Source organism: Acomys russatus, chromosome 4 (genome assembly GCF_903995435.1).
Source record: "Acomys russatus chromosome 4, mAcoRus1.1, whole genome shotgun sequence".
NCBI classification, from domain to species: Eukaryota; Metazoa; Chordata; class Mammalia; order Rodentia; family Muridae; genus Acomys; species Acomys russatus.
In genome coordinates this window covers 27,144,243-27,160,755 of record NC_067140.1, presented here as the reverse complement: position 1 = coordinate 27,160,755, position 16,513 = coordinate 27,144,243, and the positions used below count along the sequence as shown (strand labels likewise).

Genomic DNA, 16,513 nt, shown 5'->3' with positions numbered 1-16,513 from the left:
GGCGAAGCTAGGCTTAAAAAAAATATTTTAAAGAGATGGCTCAGAGTATAAGAGCATTCACTGCTCTTTCAGAAGATCCAGGTTCAACTCTTAGCACCCACTTTGGGAGTCTGATCCATTTGTATCTCCAGTTCTGGGGCACCTGGCACCTTCCTCTGGTCTCCCTGAGCACCAGGCATACATGTGGTGCATAGACATACATGCAGGCAAAAAACAAAAACAAAAACAAAAACAAAAAAAACCTTCATATACAGAAAAATAAAAATTAATAAACCGTTTTAAAAACTTTTAAAAATTATATTTAAAAGATTTGTTTTATTTCGTGTGTGTGTGGTGTTTGTGTGTGTCTGCTTGTCTGTATATGCACCATGTGCATCCAATGCCAGAAGAGGGTTCCGGAACGCAGGGTCTGGAGAATTGTGTTCCTCTGTAGGAATAGCAGGTAGTCTTAACCACTGAACCATTGCTCTGGCCCCCAAATAAACCTTTAATGAAAGTGATATTTGTTGTAAGGTAGCAGGTTCACTGAGCAAGAAGCCTGTCTGAAATGGATAAAGGGGTGAGTTCTTTGTTGGGGACTCTTTGAGGAACGAACTGAGCTTTCCCCACGTTGAGCCCAGTTTCCTCAAAGGCCTCTTGTCTTTTCCTCGGGGTGACAGAATCGGGCTCAGACGCTAACGCGAACATTGGTCACATTCTGGGCACTCTTGTCTCAGGCCCAGATAGTCGCGAAGCAGGGGAGGAGGCCTGCCCAGCACCCGCAAAACTCAGAGACAGGTGTAGCAGCTTAGCCACAGCTACTCGCTTTCCAAATAGGCCCCGCCCCAGTAACTCCACGTGATTCCCAACTCGCCCCGCCCTATCTCGTTCGGCCCCGCCCCTCCAGCGCCAGACTGAGTCCCCAGCGCGAAATTCTGGGCGAGGAGCGTCGGCGCGCAGGCGCGATGGTGGCGACTCGACGACGCTCCCGGCCTGCCCCGCGCGCTGACGTCGCGCAGCTTCGTCCCCGCCGCCGCGGCCGCCATTGGAGTCGGCGCCCCCTCAGCCTGTCCGCTACCTCCCGCTGCCTCCCGCCGTTCCGGCCCGCGCGCCTACAGCTGCCGCCGCGCCCCGCCGCGCCCGCGGAGTTGGCGCCGGGGCGGCACGCGGCGTGACAGGCCCGGCCTCGCGGGAGGCCCGAGCCGGCGGCGCCCGGGTCCCGCGCCGCGCTGTTCATGAAGCATGTCGGCCACCAGCGTGGACCCCCAGGTAGGGGCGTCTCGGGACCACGGGCGCGAGACCAGGCCGTGGACCGGGCAAGGCAGAGATTGCAGGCTGGTCCACGCCGGGGACCTGGAGGCTGGGTTGGGGTCCGGGGGTCCGGGGTCCGGGCTGGGAAGCGGGCGGCCGGGTCAGAGCTTGAATCTCCGGGCCGAGGACTTGGATTCCAGGGCCCGGCCGGAGTTACGGGTTCCGATGACGGGGGTCGGTCGCTGGGCTTGGCCGTGGCCAAAGTATGGGCGATCTGGAAGGCCAGGCCCCGGGTCGCGTCGCCCTTCGTGGAGCAGTCTCCAGATAGTAACTTTGTGTTTCCTTTCCCGGGCTGGGTGGTGTCCACCCGCATATCCTGGCCTGCGGCGACGCAGAGAACAAAAGGACAAGATAATAAAGGTGAGGAGAGTTCCGGGAAGCCTTACGGACTTTGGAAAAGGCGATCAGGGCAAAGCCAGTCCGTGTGGACAGGAGAAAGTCCACTAACCTGGCCTGGAATCCGATGAAACTTAGTTTCCTCCGTCAGCTTGGAGGAGAAGAAACTTTCTATTTCCGGGGTGTATGACAGATTGGAGGGGCATTAGAAAACAAAGATGTCCCGGGAGTAGTTCAGTCCTTCCCTCTTCGCCCTGCAAGAACAGTTACCTAGTGGGGTAGGAAATGGTGATAAGACGTCCTGGCAGAGGCTGGGGGCTTGAATGTTGCTAGGTAGTGGATGGCTCTGGAGGAGAGTCAGCCAACTAGCCTTTGGGCCTCAGAGGCTCTGCCCTCCACCCTTATTTACAGCCACTGTAAATTTAGTCATCTCCTGTGATACTGTGGCTTGAGATAAACTCCCAAAACTTGTGAGAACTCGAAAGTGACCCTAAATGTTTACTTGGGAGACTGTTTTTAGCCAGTGTGTGTTGTTACTTGGGTGTAACCAAATATGGTTCCTCGTGTTTTAAGGTTGGAGAAGGCCCAACCCTTTATTTACCATCCCTTTTATTTCCTTTACTGGCTGTGCCCTGTAACAGTGGAAAGTAAGTAGAGAATCAGATGAGAGTGAGCTTGGGTTACAGCCCGTTCCAGCTGAGCATTCTGCCCTCAGATCTCTATGCATAACTGGCCTCTTAAAGCATGTGTGCTCTGTTTGCCTGGCACAGATCTTCTGAGACCCTGTGGATTTCATCAGCTGGGGGGTTGGTGTTAGAGCACTTGACTGGCATATGGGAGGCCCTGGGGTGAGGCAGGGGCCATCACAAGACCCTCAAAGTCTGACTGCAAGTCCCTTGCTATTCAGTTTGTTTACTACAAAATGACATCTGACCAAATTATGACTATATTTTTATAAAAAAGTAACTTAATTTATGAAAAGTTGTGCAACGCCATTCTAACTAGGCATGTACACGTCAGCTCTAGAGAACAAGATATCTACTGAAAATGGATGAAAATAGACTCTACTAAGGTTTCCGTGCTTAAAAGTGATTTTTTAAAGCTTGATGATAACATTTTGCAACTTCTTGTTCCAGTACAAAATGGTTCTTTGCATCAGAAGGATACAGTTCATGACAATGACTTTGAGCCCTACCTTTCTGGACAGTCCAATCCGGTGAGTTTATTTTATTAGTGTATTTTTAATTTTTTAAAATAACTTTGCCTGTAACACATTTACTGTATTCTGTTTTTCCACCCCAAACAGGAAAGAGACAGGCTAGAAAGTATTAAAAATGATGGCCTTGAAGATTTGCTTGAGCGGGTCTTCCTGCTGGGCCTGGGGCCTGAGTGAGCAGCATCCTGTTGAGGTTGAACACCGGCAGCCTCATTTGTGGGCGGGGGTGGGGCGCTTCTCACGGTGCTGTGTTCATTTTGTCTAGAGGGCTGGAGTTAGGCTCTAGGAGAGTAGCTGAGCACTGGGCATGCAGCAGACTCCGTGTCTGTGTGAACCCTAACTCCCTGCATCTTGCCTCCTTGTATGAAGAAATAATCCTGCTCTGGGGACTGTTAGGAGATTAGCATTAGAGGGGTGAGTGAAGTACATAGTACCTGCAAGGGCCTTTGTTTTCAGGTAATTGAGGATTTCTTATCTTTTGACAGCATGGAACCCCCTTCCATTTCATGTATATGTATATATGTATGAGCACAGGTGTTTCTGGTGAGCTGAGGGGCCCAGGAGGTGGGAATTGCACACGTAGAGACCTGGTGCTGATGTCAGGAGTTACCTCCTATCATCCTTCTACCTTACTCAGTGATGCATGGTTTCTTAAAAGCAGAGCTTGTCAGTGTGGCTAAGTCTCAGTTACTTGGGGAATCTCCTGTCTTTATAAGTAGGCCACTACACTTGTCTTGCATTTACATGGATTTGAGGGGATCCAAACTCTGGTTCTAAAGCTTAAACTGAGCTGTCTCCCCAGTCAAAATACTGTTTGTTTGTTTGTTTGTTTTAAGAGAGAGAGAGAGAGAGAGAGAGAGAGAGAGAGTGTGTGTGTGTGTGTGTGTGTGTGTGTGTGTGTGTACACACATGCATAGGTGACCTCAGAGTCTAGAAGAGAATGTTAGAGTCTCTGGAACTAGAGTTACAGGTGGTTAGGAACTGCCTGTATGGATGCTGGCAACTGAACTGTGGTCCTCTGCAAGAGCAGCAAGTATGCAATCTGAGCCATGTTTCTAGTCCCAGATAATTAAACTTTTAAAAAATATCCTTTGAACATTTCTTATGTACAGACATACGCAGTCTGGGCATAGTGGTACATACCACCTATAATCCCAGTATTCAAAGGTAGAGATAGATGGATCTCTGAGTTCAAGGCCAGCCAGGGCTATGTAGTAAGACTTAATCTCAAAACAAACAAAAAGCCATAGGCAATTTGTAATTTAGATTTAACCATAGTGTCTGCTACTTTTAAATACTGCCCCCCCCACCCCAATCTGTCTCTTTTAGGTCATCTTAGAGCATCTTAAAATTCTTCTCCATCTTCCTTCCCACCACATTCATCGTATCAGAAGCCTAAGAGTGTGAGGAAGCCTTAAATATAGGGCTGCATGGTTGCTCTTCAGTACCTGGGCAGTATAGGGCTGCAGAACTGACTTAGCTTTAGTTATGGGCTGTTGGCCATGACAAGAACAAGACATTAAGCAAATCTACTCTTTTGAATGCCATATATCCAGGTTTTCTTTTTCTTTCTTTTTTTTATGGTTTTCTGAGACAAGGTTTCTCTGTGTGGCCCTGGATGTCTTGGAACTCGCTCTGAAGACCAGGCTGGCCTCAAATTCTGAGATCTACCTGCCTTTGACTCTTGAGTGCTGGGATTAAAGGTATATACATCTCTGCCCAGCTCCTGGTTTTCTTATAGCAGAGGTATACTAAATATTAAAACAAGAAGCTAGGGTTGCTTTACTACATTTGAAATGTAATTTTATAAAGTAAGGACTCATGGAATATTTAGAAGGAGTGGATTTTGTTTGTTTGTTTTTTGGCTTTTTTTGAGACAGGGTTCCTCTGTCCGTGGCTGTCCTAGACTTTCTTTGTAGACCACGCTGGCCTTTAATTCATAGATCCACCTGCCTCTGCCTCTTGAGTGCCAGGATTAAAGGTGTGCGCCACCATGCCTGGCAGAAGGAATTTCTTAAAAGTGGAATCAGTGTGTCCCATTCCCCTGTCTGGTCCTGTGTTACTGAAATCTTCTCTTGTGGAAGCCATGAAAAGGATTCTTCAAGGTAGGACCCCCAGTAAATAGCTTTAAAGTGGCTTCTTCATGTCTGCATGTTCAGCTGTTTATTTTTAGTAAGTACTTAATCAGCATGTTGTTTTTTCTTGTTTTTCGAGACAAGGCTTCTCTGTCTAGCTTTGGCTGTCCTGGACTCACTTTGTAGACCAGGCTGGCCTTGAACTCACAGAGATTCTCCTATCTCTTCCACTTCAAGTGCTGAGATTACAGATGTGCACCACCATGTCTGGCACCAGCACATTGCTTAAGAGAAAATTTTCTAGAAATACCCAACTGTGTTAGGTAGCTTTTAAACTTTGACTTAATAAACCAGCTGAGGCCCAGCATGATGACCATTTACCTGTTGGAGAAGCTGGGGCCCCCAGTCATTCAGGAAGTGCCTGCTGTCGTTGTGTTGCTTTCTTCATTCTGTCTCCCCACTTTTCTGCAGTACAGCCTAGTGCCCAAAGATTGTTTAAAATGCTTGATCGACATTGCCACCCATGTTTCATGTGGCCACATTGAAGTTTGTACCTCTGTACTCACTTGTGAGGAATGGCTGGCCTTGGGAGCTCATAGCTTATCTTGAAAATTGAGCCTACCCAATCAATCAAAGGCTTTATCAGGGTTTGTGTTTTTTTTTTTCTCGCCTGCAGCCTAGAGTTAAGTTAAATAATACTGTTCCTTGTTAGGGCCTATGCAGCCTCTGTTGTTTGTGACTATCTGAGAGAAACTTGACACTTGGTTTACTGCCTTGTCTAGGCAGTTCTGGAAGGCTTGAGATTAGCATATAGGTGCCTGGCCATCTAGCCTGTGTCTGGCTTGGATTTCTGTGGTTATGTGTATATAAGTTTCTTAAAAGGTCCCGTGGTGGTACCCAGTAAGTAGGAATTTGCTTCACAGGGCGGCAAGGAAAGGATGCTATGGTCTTTACTTGTTCCTTAGCAAGTTGCTTAAACAGATAAATTCCATGTCAGAAACTGCTGTCTCTGCAAATCAGCCAGCCAAAGGGCTGACACCACAGTCTCAGAAGGATCAGCCTTGAAGAAAGACCAAGAAAGTGCCTGACTGACTGAGTGTGTAGTGTTAAGGTTTTTCTCTAACATTTCCTCTATCTGTAATCTCCTGAAACAAGTGTGATCATGCTGATTGACAGAGCAATTCCCAGGAGTCTAGTCCTTGGTCACTTTTCAGCCTTGCCCTCAGTGTTTTCCCTTCATGTAGTTGGTTAATTTGATGAAGTACATGTGTCTCAGCATGCTCCAGAGATGCTTTGCAGAGCTTGGAAAGGTCTGCCCTGCATCTCCTTCCAGTCCCATATGTTCATATGGTCTTGGGATTCTTTCCTTTTCAGAAAAAAAGGGCAGAGGAAGTGTTCTAGTCATTTCGAATCCTCCCCACACCCCTGTCGCTTAATGTGATTAAACTTGGATTTAAAAAACAAACAAACCAAAAAACCCTCTTAATTTTAGAGCAGATTTATGACTTTATTATACTTTTCTTTTTCCAAATGGCCTAGGGGTAACAGCCATGGTTATTGAAATTCTCTTTAATTATTTGGAGTGTCTATTTTATTTATCTAATTTTCTAGTTATCAGGAGGAAAAGGCCCAAGAGCTCCAAGTTGTAATTTCACCTGTCAGTGGTCTCTGGCTTTGCCTGGAAGATGTGTTTGCCTCCCTGTGTGGTTCTGCTGTACCCAGGCTTTGATTAGAAATCTTAAATATGGGAGTGCCCAGTAGGTTAAATATGGGAGTGCCCAGTAGGTTAAATATGGGAGTGCCCAGCAGGCTGATGAGATCTGTGGGACCCCAAGGGTTCCACTTAGCTGTGGTGGTGTGTGAAGAACAACTTGTGACTTTGCTTGCATAATGTAGTTTATTCAGCTGTGTCTCTGATGAGCTGACTGTACTGTGGAGCCCTCAAGCCAGAAGGCTCTATCTTGTCTGGGGCATTTACAGTGAGTGTTAAACCCCAAGCTTGTGCCTGGCCATCCAGAGGGAGTGAGGGCTTGGGCAGACTCCGCAGGCTTTTTCAGCAGCCCAGTGTATTCATCTCCAGTGCTCATTTGAAGTCAGTTGTTGCACATCTAGACCAGAGCAGGCAGCATGGGAACACTTCCTTCCCAGGAAAGGTGTATATCATGGACTGGCATTCAACCTGTCATACAGAATTTTGGAAGCAGTAGCTGCAGGTCTCTTCTGCATAAAATGGCCTGGTTGAGATAGCTTCACAAAGTAGCCTGATGCTTCACTTTCAGAGATTGAAAGGAAATACAATGGAGGTAATAGAAACTGGTTTGTCAGTGGGGTTGAAGTAAATGCTGGAATTGGACTAAAGCACCGTTTCACAGTGTCTGGCCTCTTAGGGTGGAGAGAATTAGGAGAGGTGGGGCTGCTGGTTCAGAGGCAAAAGGAAGGTGTGGTTAGGTGCCTGTAGCACTTTTCAGGAGAACTTAGTAAATCGTGGTTTTTTTTTTTTAATCTGGGATTTTACCTTTCCCGTGGGATTTAATTTTATCTTTTGTTTATTCTATTTTCCACTCTACAACTCAGAGAGGTAGTGAGTGAGGTCTCCCCAAGGCTGTACCTCCCAAGCTGCTGACTGCTTCTCTTCTCTGGTGCCTCTGTCCTACGTGTGTGTTTCTAGGTGTACATTTTTAGTTGAATCATCATGCCCTTGTCTTGAGGTGTGATAGTTTCTGCAGAGAAAGTTAGCTAGGATCTTTGTGTAAGGATCTGAAAGAAACACCATTTTAGGGTTTGGGGCAGGGTGTCAGGAAGATGTTGTGCTGAATCCTCCACATTCAGGTAGCATTTGGACAGTACAGACTGGAGAGTAATTGGGTCCCTATGGTGTGCTGTTGAGTGCATGGTGGGTTGTTGGTATAGCTCTGCTTGTGACCTGTGTGCTCTGTCTGTTCTTTGGATGGTGGGCTTCCAGAGCTTTGCTTAATATCACGGGTCATACCTCATAATCCTGAATTGTGTCAGTGTCAATTAAAGTGTAAGTGTAAGAGTGAGCTGAGCATCTTCTCTCAGTCCTGACTGCTGTTTCTCTGTTGTTTTATGGCAGTGGGTGACAGTGACAAACCACCACTAGGTCTTCCCTTCTGTTTGCCCTTCTCATGATTAAAGTGCTTGCTGAGGAGAGGGAAGAGGGCAGTCTTCTTTTGGAAGGACTGTGCCCTCAGTTTTGTATCCATGAACGCATCTGTGTGCTTCCCTCACAGAGCAAGTGTACTTGGACCTCATTGATTCTTTCCCTTGGACCTGTTGCTCAGGTTCCTTTGAAGGATGCTGGGAGGAAGTACACGACAGGAGGTTGCAATGGAGGAGCCAGATGTTTATAGAATATTTATAATGACTTGTTTGTAGATGCAGAGAAGCAGTTAATTCATGTTAAATGTTTTGAAAGTCTGGTGCCAGGACCTTCACTAGACATGTCCACCTCAAACACAGATTGCCACTTTATAGGAAGGTCTTTCTTTCACCTCACTGATGAGATTGAAAAGAAATCTAATGGGGGTGATAGAAACTAGTCTGTTGGGGTTAAGGTGAAAACTAAAACTGAGCCCAAAGCACCTCTGTTACAATGCCTGTGGGCCTTGTGTGGGTAGAGCCTGATTTTGACCACACCTCAGCTGAGTGTCTCTCCAAAGAGATGCTGTCCTAGAGCTGCCAACTCGAAAGGCTACACCTGCAGCCCAGGCGGTCAAGATGGTAAAGCAGTCCATCCTCCCCCACAACGTTTTGCCCTGTAACCCAGCCTTTAAGGCCCCTTTCAGAAGCTCCAGCTGCAGATAGAGTTGGGGCTTAGGAAGACTTCGCTAAAGTGGGTCTTCTGGTATCAGATAGCAGTTGGGAGTTCAAGAACTCTAGGGACTTGATATTGGTAAAGGCACTGGCGCCATTAGTGTGAGCACCCAGGAGTGTGCCCAGGTATGTCACTAGGACAGTGAGCTGGAGCCACTAGCTTCAGTAACTCTCTGAGCCATCCTTGCACACTGTCTGAGCTGTCCTTGTTCTCTGCTGGGCTGTCGGGTTCAATATGAATGTGACTATTGGAGGACTGGGCTGCCTCCTCTGATGCTGACGGCAGAAGGTGGTTTGCCTGGGTCATCTCACCCGAGTTGAGATCATTGCAAAGCAGGCTTTATATTTTGAGGCAACAGCTTAGGTTGCATTTGTCACTAATCTCTCTGGATCTTGACTCTTGTTTTGACACTGGTGACCACAGCTTTCACTGAGGAAGTAGTCTCGTGCTACAGTAAGCTTGTCTCTGCTCTCTGCCTGTGTATGAAGTGGTTGGCATCTGGCTGTGTGACAGGAGTCTAACTCATCACCTATTTGTTTTCACAGAGCAACAGTTACCCCTCGATGAGTGATCCTTACCTGTCCAGCTACTACCCACCATCCATTGGATTTCCTTACTCCCTCAGCGAGGCACCATGGTCCACTGCAGGGGACCCTCCCATCCCATATCTCACTACCTATGGACAACTTAGTAATGGAGACCATCACTTCATGCATGATGCTGTTTTTGGGCAGCCTGGGGGCCTGGGGAACAACATTTACCAGCACAGGTTTAATTTTTTTCCTGAAAACCCTGCATTCTCAGCATGGGGGACAAGTGGTTCTCAGGGGCAGCAGACTCAGAGCTCAGCCTATGGGAGCAGTTACACTTACCCACCAAGCTCCCTTGGTGGCACAGTTGTTGATGGGCAGACAGGTTTTCACAGTGACACCCTCAACAAGGCCCCTGGGATGAACAGTCTGGAGCAGGGCATGGTTGGCCTGAAGATTGGGGATGTTACCACCTCTGCAGTTAAGACAGTGGGTTCAGTTGTCAACAGTGTGGCGCTGACTGGTGTCCTTTCTGGCAATGGTGGGACAAATGTAAACATGCCAGTTTCAAAACCAACTTCATGGGCAGCCATTGCCAGCAAGCCTGCAAAACCACAGCCTAAGATGAAAACAAAGAGTGGGCCTGTAGTGGGGGGTGCGCTGCCTCCTCCTCCCATAAAGCATAACATGGACATCGGTACGTGGGATAACAAGGGCCCTGTTCCAAAGGCCTCAGCCCCCCAGCAGACACCAGCCCCCCAGGCTGCCCCACAGCCCCAGCAGGTAGCTCAGCCTCTCCCTGTTCAGCCCCCACCTTTGGTCCAGCCACAGTATCAGAGCCCTCAGCAGCCACTTCAACCCCGCTGGGTGGCTCCTCGAAACAGAAATGCAGCATTTGGGCAGAGTGGAGGGTCCAACAGTGACAGTAACTCTGTTGGAAATGCCCAGCCTACTTCTGCCCCAAGTGTAGAGTCCCACCCTGTCCTAGAGAAACTGAAAGCTGCCCACAGCTACAACCCTAAAGAGTTCGACTGGAATCTTAAGAGTGGGCGGGTGTTCATCATCAAGAGCTATTCTGAGGACGACATCCACCGCTCCATCAAGTACTCCATCTGGTGTAGCACTGAACATGGCAACAAGCGCCTGGATGGCGCCTTCCGCTCCATGAGCAGCAAGGGGCCTGTTTATCTGCTCTTCAGTGTCAATGGGAGTGGACATTTCTGTGGGGTGGCAGAGATGAAGTCCCCTGTGGACTATGGCACCAGTGCTGGGGTCTGGTCTCAGGACAAGTGGAAGGGGAAGTTTGATGTGAAGTGGATTTTTGTCAAGGATGTGCCCAATAACCAACTGCGGCACATCAGACTGGAGAATAACGACAACAAGCCTGTCACAAACTCCCGTGATACACAGGAGGTGCCCTTAGAAAAAGCAAAACAAGTGCTGAAAATTATTGCATCCTATAAGCACACAACCTCCATCTTTGATGACTTTTCTCATTATGAGAAGCGCCAGGAGGAAGAGGAAGTGGTGCGCAAGGTGAGTTGTCCTGAGGTACACAGGTGTCTGTCTGCATGCCATGTCACTTGCACAACGGACCAGAGTGTAGTGGGCACTCTGTTGATGGTCATGACATGTTGCCTAGTCAGGGCAGGTTGATACGGTAAGAGTGGCATCTCTTAATTTAGCTATCGGTCACTGGGATGAGCCAGTGGTGTGATGTTTTGAGTGGGTGTCAATAAAAATCTCACTCTCCTATTGTGAGACATGGTAATCTGGACCACCGTGTATATATTTAAGAGCAGAGAACACAGGGAAGCTATTCTTTCTAGTGTCTGTCCAGTCATACACACTTAGAAACCAGTGTTCAGGGGCAGGAGAGATGGCTCAGAGTTAGTTAAGAGCACTGGACTACTCTTCCTAAGCTCAATTCCCAGCAACCACATGGTGGCTCATAACCATCTTTAGTGAGATCTGGTGCCCTCTTCTGGCAAGCAGACTCATATGCAGATGAACACTGCATAATAATAAATCTTTTAAAAGAAAATATGTCCATGTGGTAGCAGGGAAACTGGTGAGACTGTCCGTGTAGTAGACATTGGCTGCTCAAGGATTTATGTCTCTTAAGCACTGCCACATCGCAGTTGGGAGCTCTGGGTCAAAAGGTCATTTCCTATTGTCCTTTAGGAACTCAGGCCTGCAGTTTGGAGGAACTTAGCCCGCATTAAGTACTAAGAAGAATGGGGGGGAGGGGAGCAGGGGTAATAGGGAGCTGACTTGGGATCCAGGTATTTTGTAACTAATGATTATAGTTATGTGGTTAAGTCCACTTGGCTGGAGATGGTTCTGACTGATGTGAGGCCACTTGGTCTTCAGAACAGAAGTGAGCCAGGTCTCAATGTGTGTTATGAGGGCTTTTATTACCTAAGAGCACTTGCCCAAGATTGTCCTTTCTTTTCATGAAATGTCAGCATGGGAGGTTGTTTGTTGGACTGACTTCCAGACTTTGTCTTGAGTTAGATGATTTGCCTGTGTGAGTAATTAAGCAATAAGCATTTTGAGCAAAGAGGTAAGGAGAAACCCAAGGTGGTAATGCTGCTGCTGGGGCCACAAAATTACTCATTTCATATGTAGTGATAAAGCATTAAGAAAGGGACAGCATTTACTTCCAGTAACTGAAATTGTATAGACAGCCATTCCTGAACAGTGACATGTGTTCTTAGAAATGGGTTGTTAGTGATTTTGTTTTGGTAGCATCATTATATACATACACCTTTGCAAAACAAAAAGGTCTAGAACATCTATAGACCAAACCACGGAGACACTTAGCACAGCATTAGTGCAGTGTCTGTCTGCAGTAGAGCGGGGATAGTGAGTGAAACTTAGGTCTTTCTTTTATCTAGTAGCTAGCTATTTGTGTGCACGTGTGTTAATGCTCAGTTTTCTTTTAAATACTGAATCTTTTAAGAGTTCCACTAAAATGCCTTGGGTGGGGCTGGAGGCATAGCTCAGTGATTAAGAGCATAGGCTGCTATTCCTGAGGACCTGGGTTCAATTCCCAGCACCCATGACAGCCAGCACCTGCCTGTAACTCTTCTCCAATGGGATCTGACACCCTCTTCTGGCCTCCAAGGGCACTGTACTCATGTGGTACATAGACCTATGTGTTCAGTTAAAACACTTAAAAATCAATCTCAGAAAACAAAAGAACATTTAGTTCTTTAAATACACACACAGAGACACACTGCATGCAGTCTCAGAGACTGGTGATAGGCTTAGGGATAAAATTCTGCCCCTCATCTTGTGTCTAAAAAATTATATTGCCTTAAAAATATTTTTAATCATTAAGTTTTTATGTATGCTTTCATGAGTTTACATGCATCAAATGTGCAGGTGCTTACAGAAGTGAGATGAGGGTGTCAGAGCCCCTGGAACTGGAGTTAGAGAGTTTACATGTATCACAGTTGTGCAGGTGCTTATAGAAGTGAGACAAGGGTGTCAGAACTGGCATTAGAGATTGCTGTGAACTTCCTGATGTGGATGCAGGGAGCCAAGCCCAAGTCTTTGACAGGAACAGTGTCAGCCCCTAGTTCTACCAGCCTAAAACTTAAACAGATGGCTGTCAGGTCTCTGGTTAACTCTCTGGTCTTATGGTAGGCTCTTGTGTGACGTGCAGGGGTTACAAGTTACTGGCACATGGTCAAGATGCCTGGTAGTCCTAGAGGTCAATGTAAAGAGCACCCTAGGGAGGCCTGGTCACTTACCCAAACTGTGACAGCTCAGCCATAAAGCTTTTTAAGCCATGGATTTAAGAGTTAAATTGTATTATTGAAGAAGACAGATGAATACTCTGATTTTTAAAAAGTGGTTCTAGTGGAGTTTCACACATCTCCTTACAGTGTGGGACAGTCCTTATGTGATTCCTACCTCTGCTGGGCCTTGTGCAGCTGCCCACCAAGTACTCCATTTTCTCTCCAAGAAGGCTGGAGAAAAATGAAGTTGAGTGCAGAGTGAGGAGCTGTTCCTTCCTCCAGGCTAAAATGTGCTGCAGAATGTGTAAGGCTTTTGGAGACACCCAAGGTTCTCCTGACCTAGGCCAGACGCGTTCTTTGTTGACAGTGAGACCTCACCACTTGCAAGTAGCATCTGCTATTTAGAAAGTAAAACGTAGCTAACATTTTCAGTTTCCCTTTCAGAGTTTTCCTGTCCAGCTATAAATATGAAAATATACTAATTTCTTTTCCTCCCCGCCACCCCCCTGCCCCTTTCTTTGGTTTTCCAAGACATGATTTCTCTGTGTGGCCATGACTGTTCTGGAACTCACTTCTTAGTCCAGACTGGCCTCAATTCCAAGTCTTAGTTTGATACCTTGTTTTTTTTTTTTGGGGGGGGGGCTTGTTTTTTGGGTTTTTTATTTTTTTGAGACAGGGTATTTTGTTTTGGTTTGGTTATTTTGAGACTCTGGCTGGTCTTGATCTGTATGCCTCTGCCTCATGGGCTCTGGGATTAAAGGCATGTGCTTCTATGCCCATTTTTGTTTTGTTGTTTTGGTTTGGTTTTGAGGCAGGGTGTCATATACCTTGGTTTTTTAAATTTAAGTTTATTTTTACTCCACTATATTTTGCCCATTTATTTGTCTGCATGGAGGGTGTAAAAGGACAGCCTTTGGGGAGTTGGTTTGCTCCTTTGGTCATAAGGGTCCTGGGGATCAAACCCAGGTTGTCGGGCTTTGCAGGATGTATCCTAGCCTGCTGAGCCACCTTGCCATCCCCACATACTTGTTGTTTATTCTATAAACAGGTCTTTGTTAGAGTATGTAAAATAGTGACAGCTGAGTGTTGTGTGCAGTGCCTAGGAGCTGTAGGTTCCTACAGTGTTCTAACCCTAGTCTGACAGGCCTCTTGGGTGTGTCACACACTCCAGGCCCTTTTAGGATGGCCTGTATATCCTCTTTCCGTCCCCCTCCCCCCCAAAAGTTTTATGAGTAATGTTACCCCTTTAAAGAACAGGTGACAAACTTTGTAGCTATTGCTAGGGCTGAAGGAACCAGAGACTGTCTCCCTCTTCCAGATGCTTTACTAGCAGCCATTTCACTCTGGGGAGACAACCTTATGCTTGAAGAGATTTTTCCCTTTATACCTCAGGGTAAAGGGTTGTAAATTCTTAGTAACCCACCTATTTTCACATCTGGAGCCACACAGACTCTGGACTCTGGATGGTGGCCATCTCTGCCTAGCACTTGTTTAGTTCAGCTTAACCCCAAAGGAAGTGCACAGGTTCAGATACACTGAATGTAGTTAGGCGCAGCACTGCTGGTGATTCCAGTGCTTAAGAGTTAAGAGATGTGTGTGGGCAGAAGGATCAGGAGTAGCTCAAGGCCAGCCTTAGGTACATGAAACATTGTGTCAAAACAGACAAAGCCCAAACTGAGCAATTACAAACCACAGTGACTGTGTGGTACTCTACTGGCAGTTTTCTCATTTCACAGCTAGGATGACCATGCTAGGGACAGAACCTTTAACTTCTAGGTATTTATGCCCTTTCTCCGATAGCATGGCAGTGGTACACCGAGAGTGGGGATGGTGTGTGTATGTGCTTGGGGGAAGTGGGGGGGGGGGCGACACAGACATATGACTACTTTATAGAGGGTCCTAAAAGGGTTAGGACAAACATGGTGCTCTGGGTGTGTGTGTCTGTGTGTGGCAGTGTGTGCTTCTTGCACCAGAGACACTCTTTGTCATGGGCTGGATTTAGATGCTGCATTGTTAGGAAATACAAAGCTGGCTTCTAGACCCACTGGTCAGAAATCATAGACGAACATGAAGAAAGTTGGATTTAAGTCCCAGATTGGTGTGTCATGCTTGCTGGGGAGGAAGTCAGCTCGGTTGCAGAGCTATCCCCCTGACATGGTCAGTACTACTGGAGGCCACAGAGAAAACTTAGCTGGTGGGAAGCATTTAAACTAGATGGATTTAGCTTGTTTTCCTGTCCTTCTTTAGCCCTGGCTTGGGAGTTTACTTCTTAGCCTGTTATATAGATTTTGTTGTTCTCTGAGTCACTGGTTTGTTAAAGTGAAAGAAAATTTAGAAAAGTTGTTTCTGTGTACCAGGCATGCTAGAGTGCCCTGTGCATGCCAGTCCTTCCATTGGATGCAGGTGCCTTCATAGTTGTGTTGTGTATCTTCAGTAGCATGATTGATGCATGAGGGAGAGCTGGCTGGGTGGGGGAGGGGAGGCACGGGTGACTTCTGTGCAGAGAGTCTTCTTGAGAAAGCATGTGGTGCTTGAATGTAAATGGTGGCTCCTGCCCTGGCCTGTGGGACCAGTTCCTTGGTAGTTCAGACCCAGGTCCACAGGGACTGCCCAGACAAGCTCACATCTCCATGTTAGACTGCGGCCCAGGCTCAGGCCTCCCCTTTGTGGGCCTTCATCTGCAAATCCTAGTGCTTCATGGGCTATAATAACCTCTTCTCCTCTTTTTTCTACAGGAAAGGCAGAATCGAAACAAACAATAAGGACAAGCCAGTTTGGTTTTGGTTAATGGTTGACTTTGAAAACAGTTTTAAAGCTGTGTGCTTGGTGCTGTCTCCGAGTCAGCTGCAGTGTCGTCCTCGTGCGGGGTTGATTGTTGCATCTCTATCTTTGTAGTTCACTTTTGCCAGATGGATCTGCATTCATTTGTATTTTTCTATGTATTATAATATTGTAGAACTCACTAATAAAGGAGTATTTTGTTTGTCAGCTTATCAGTCAGATTGACCTAATACAAAATATAAATATTCTTCAAAACAAAACACCTAATACATCCCAAAGATATTTTTATTTTGGCAGAAATTATGTTCTTATTCTTATATCCAGTCATTTACTATCCCTATAGGATACTTCGTATTTCTTGCCCTCTACGGCTTTACAGCAAAAAGCCCATTCAGCATGTGCTGTTGTCTTCTCACAGTACTGAAGTGGCTTGCCATTTTACTACCTGTGGTATCCATCAGAATGCTGACCTGCCCTTTTGAGTTTCCTACTAGACAGATAACTTTTAGTTTTCAAGTATGACCACAGCTGTCTTTGGAGAAGCAGTCAATAGTTCGGTGCCCACACAGAGCGGTGCTCCAGTTCTACTTGCCACCGTCTGCCACTGCATGAAGTTTGGGCTCTGTGGCAAGGAGCTAGAAGGTGTTTTAAGTCTGGCTCAGCATTGCAACATTCTTAGTTGTTCGCAGATCATTTTTAGT

The 16,513-nt window shown here is 46.7% G+C and overlaps 1 protein-coding gene across 2 annotated transcripts; it reads left to right on the top strand.

Annotated features, from left to right (window-relative positions):
• The first annotated feature begins 1,146 nt into the window (after positions 1–1,146).
• Positions 1,147–16,121, top strand: Ythdf1 (YTH N6-methyladenosine RNA binding protein F1). 2 transcript variants are annotated; one of them, XM_051143971.1, is made up of 5 exons: positions 1,147–1,248; positions 1,626–1,650; positions 2,763–2,842; positions 9,298–10,818; positions 15,767–16,121. In XM_051143971.1, exons 1-5 carry the CDS (start codon positions 1,222–1,224, stop codon positions 15,791–15,793), a joined length of 1,680 nt encoding a protein of 559 aa, XP_050999928.1. In that variant the 5' UTR covers positions 1,147–1,221; the 3' UTR covers positions 15,794–16,121. The 2 variants fall into 2 exon arrangements, with proteins under 2 accessions (XP_050999928.1, XP_050999929.1); XM_051143972.1 differs by lacking the exon at positions 1,147–1,248 and having other exon boundaries at positions 1,371–1,650.
• Positions 16,122–16,513: the final 392 nt, after the last annotated feature.

Coding starts and splice junctions, on each gene's coding strand:
- Ythdf1 (XM_051143971.1), top strand. CDS start 1,222: ATGTCGGCCACCAGCGTGGACCCCCAG. Junction 1,249..1,625: donor CCACCAGCGTGGACCCCCAG/GTAGGGGCGTCT, acceptor GCGGCGACGCAG/AGAACAAAAGGACAAGATAA. Junction 1,651..2,762: donor AAAAGGACAAGATAATAAAG/GTGAGGAGAGTT, acceptor TTCTTGTTCCAG/TACAAAATGGTTCTTTGCAT.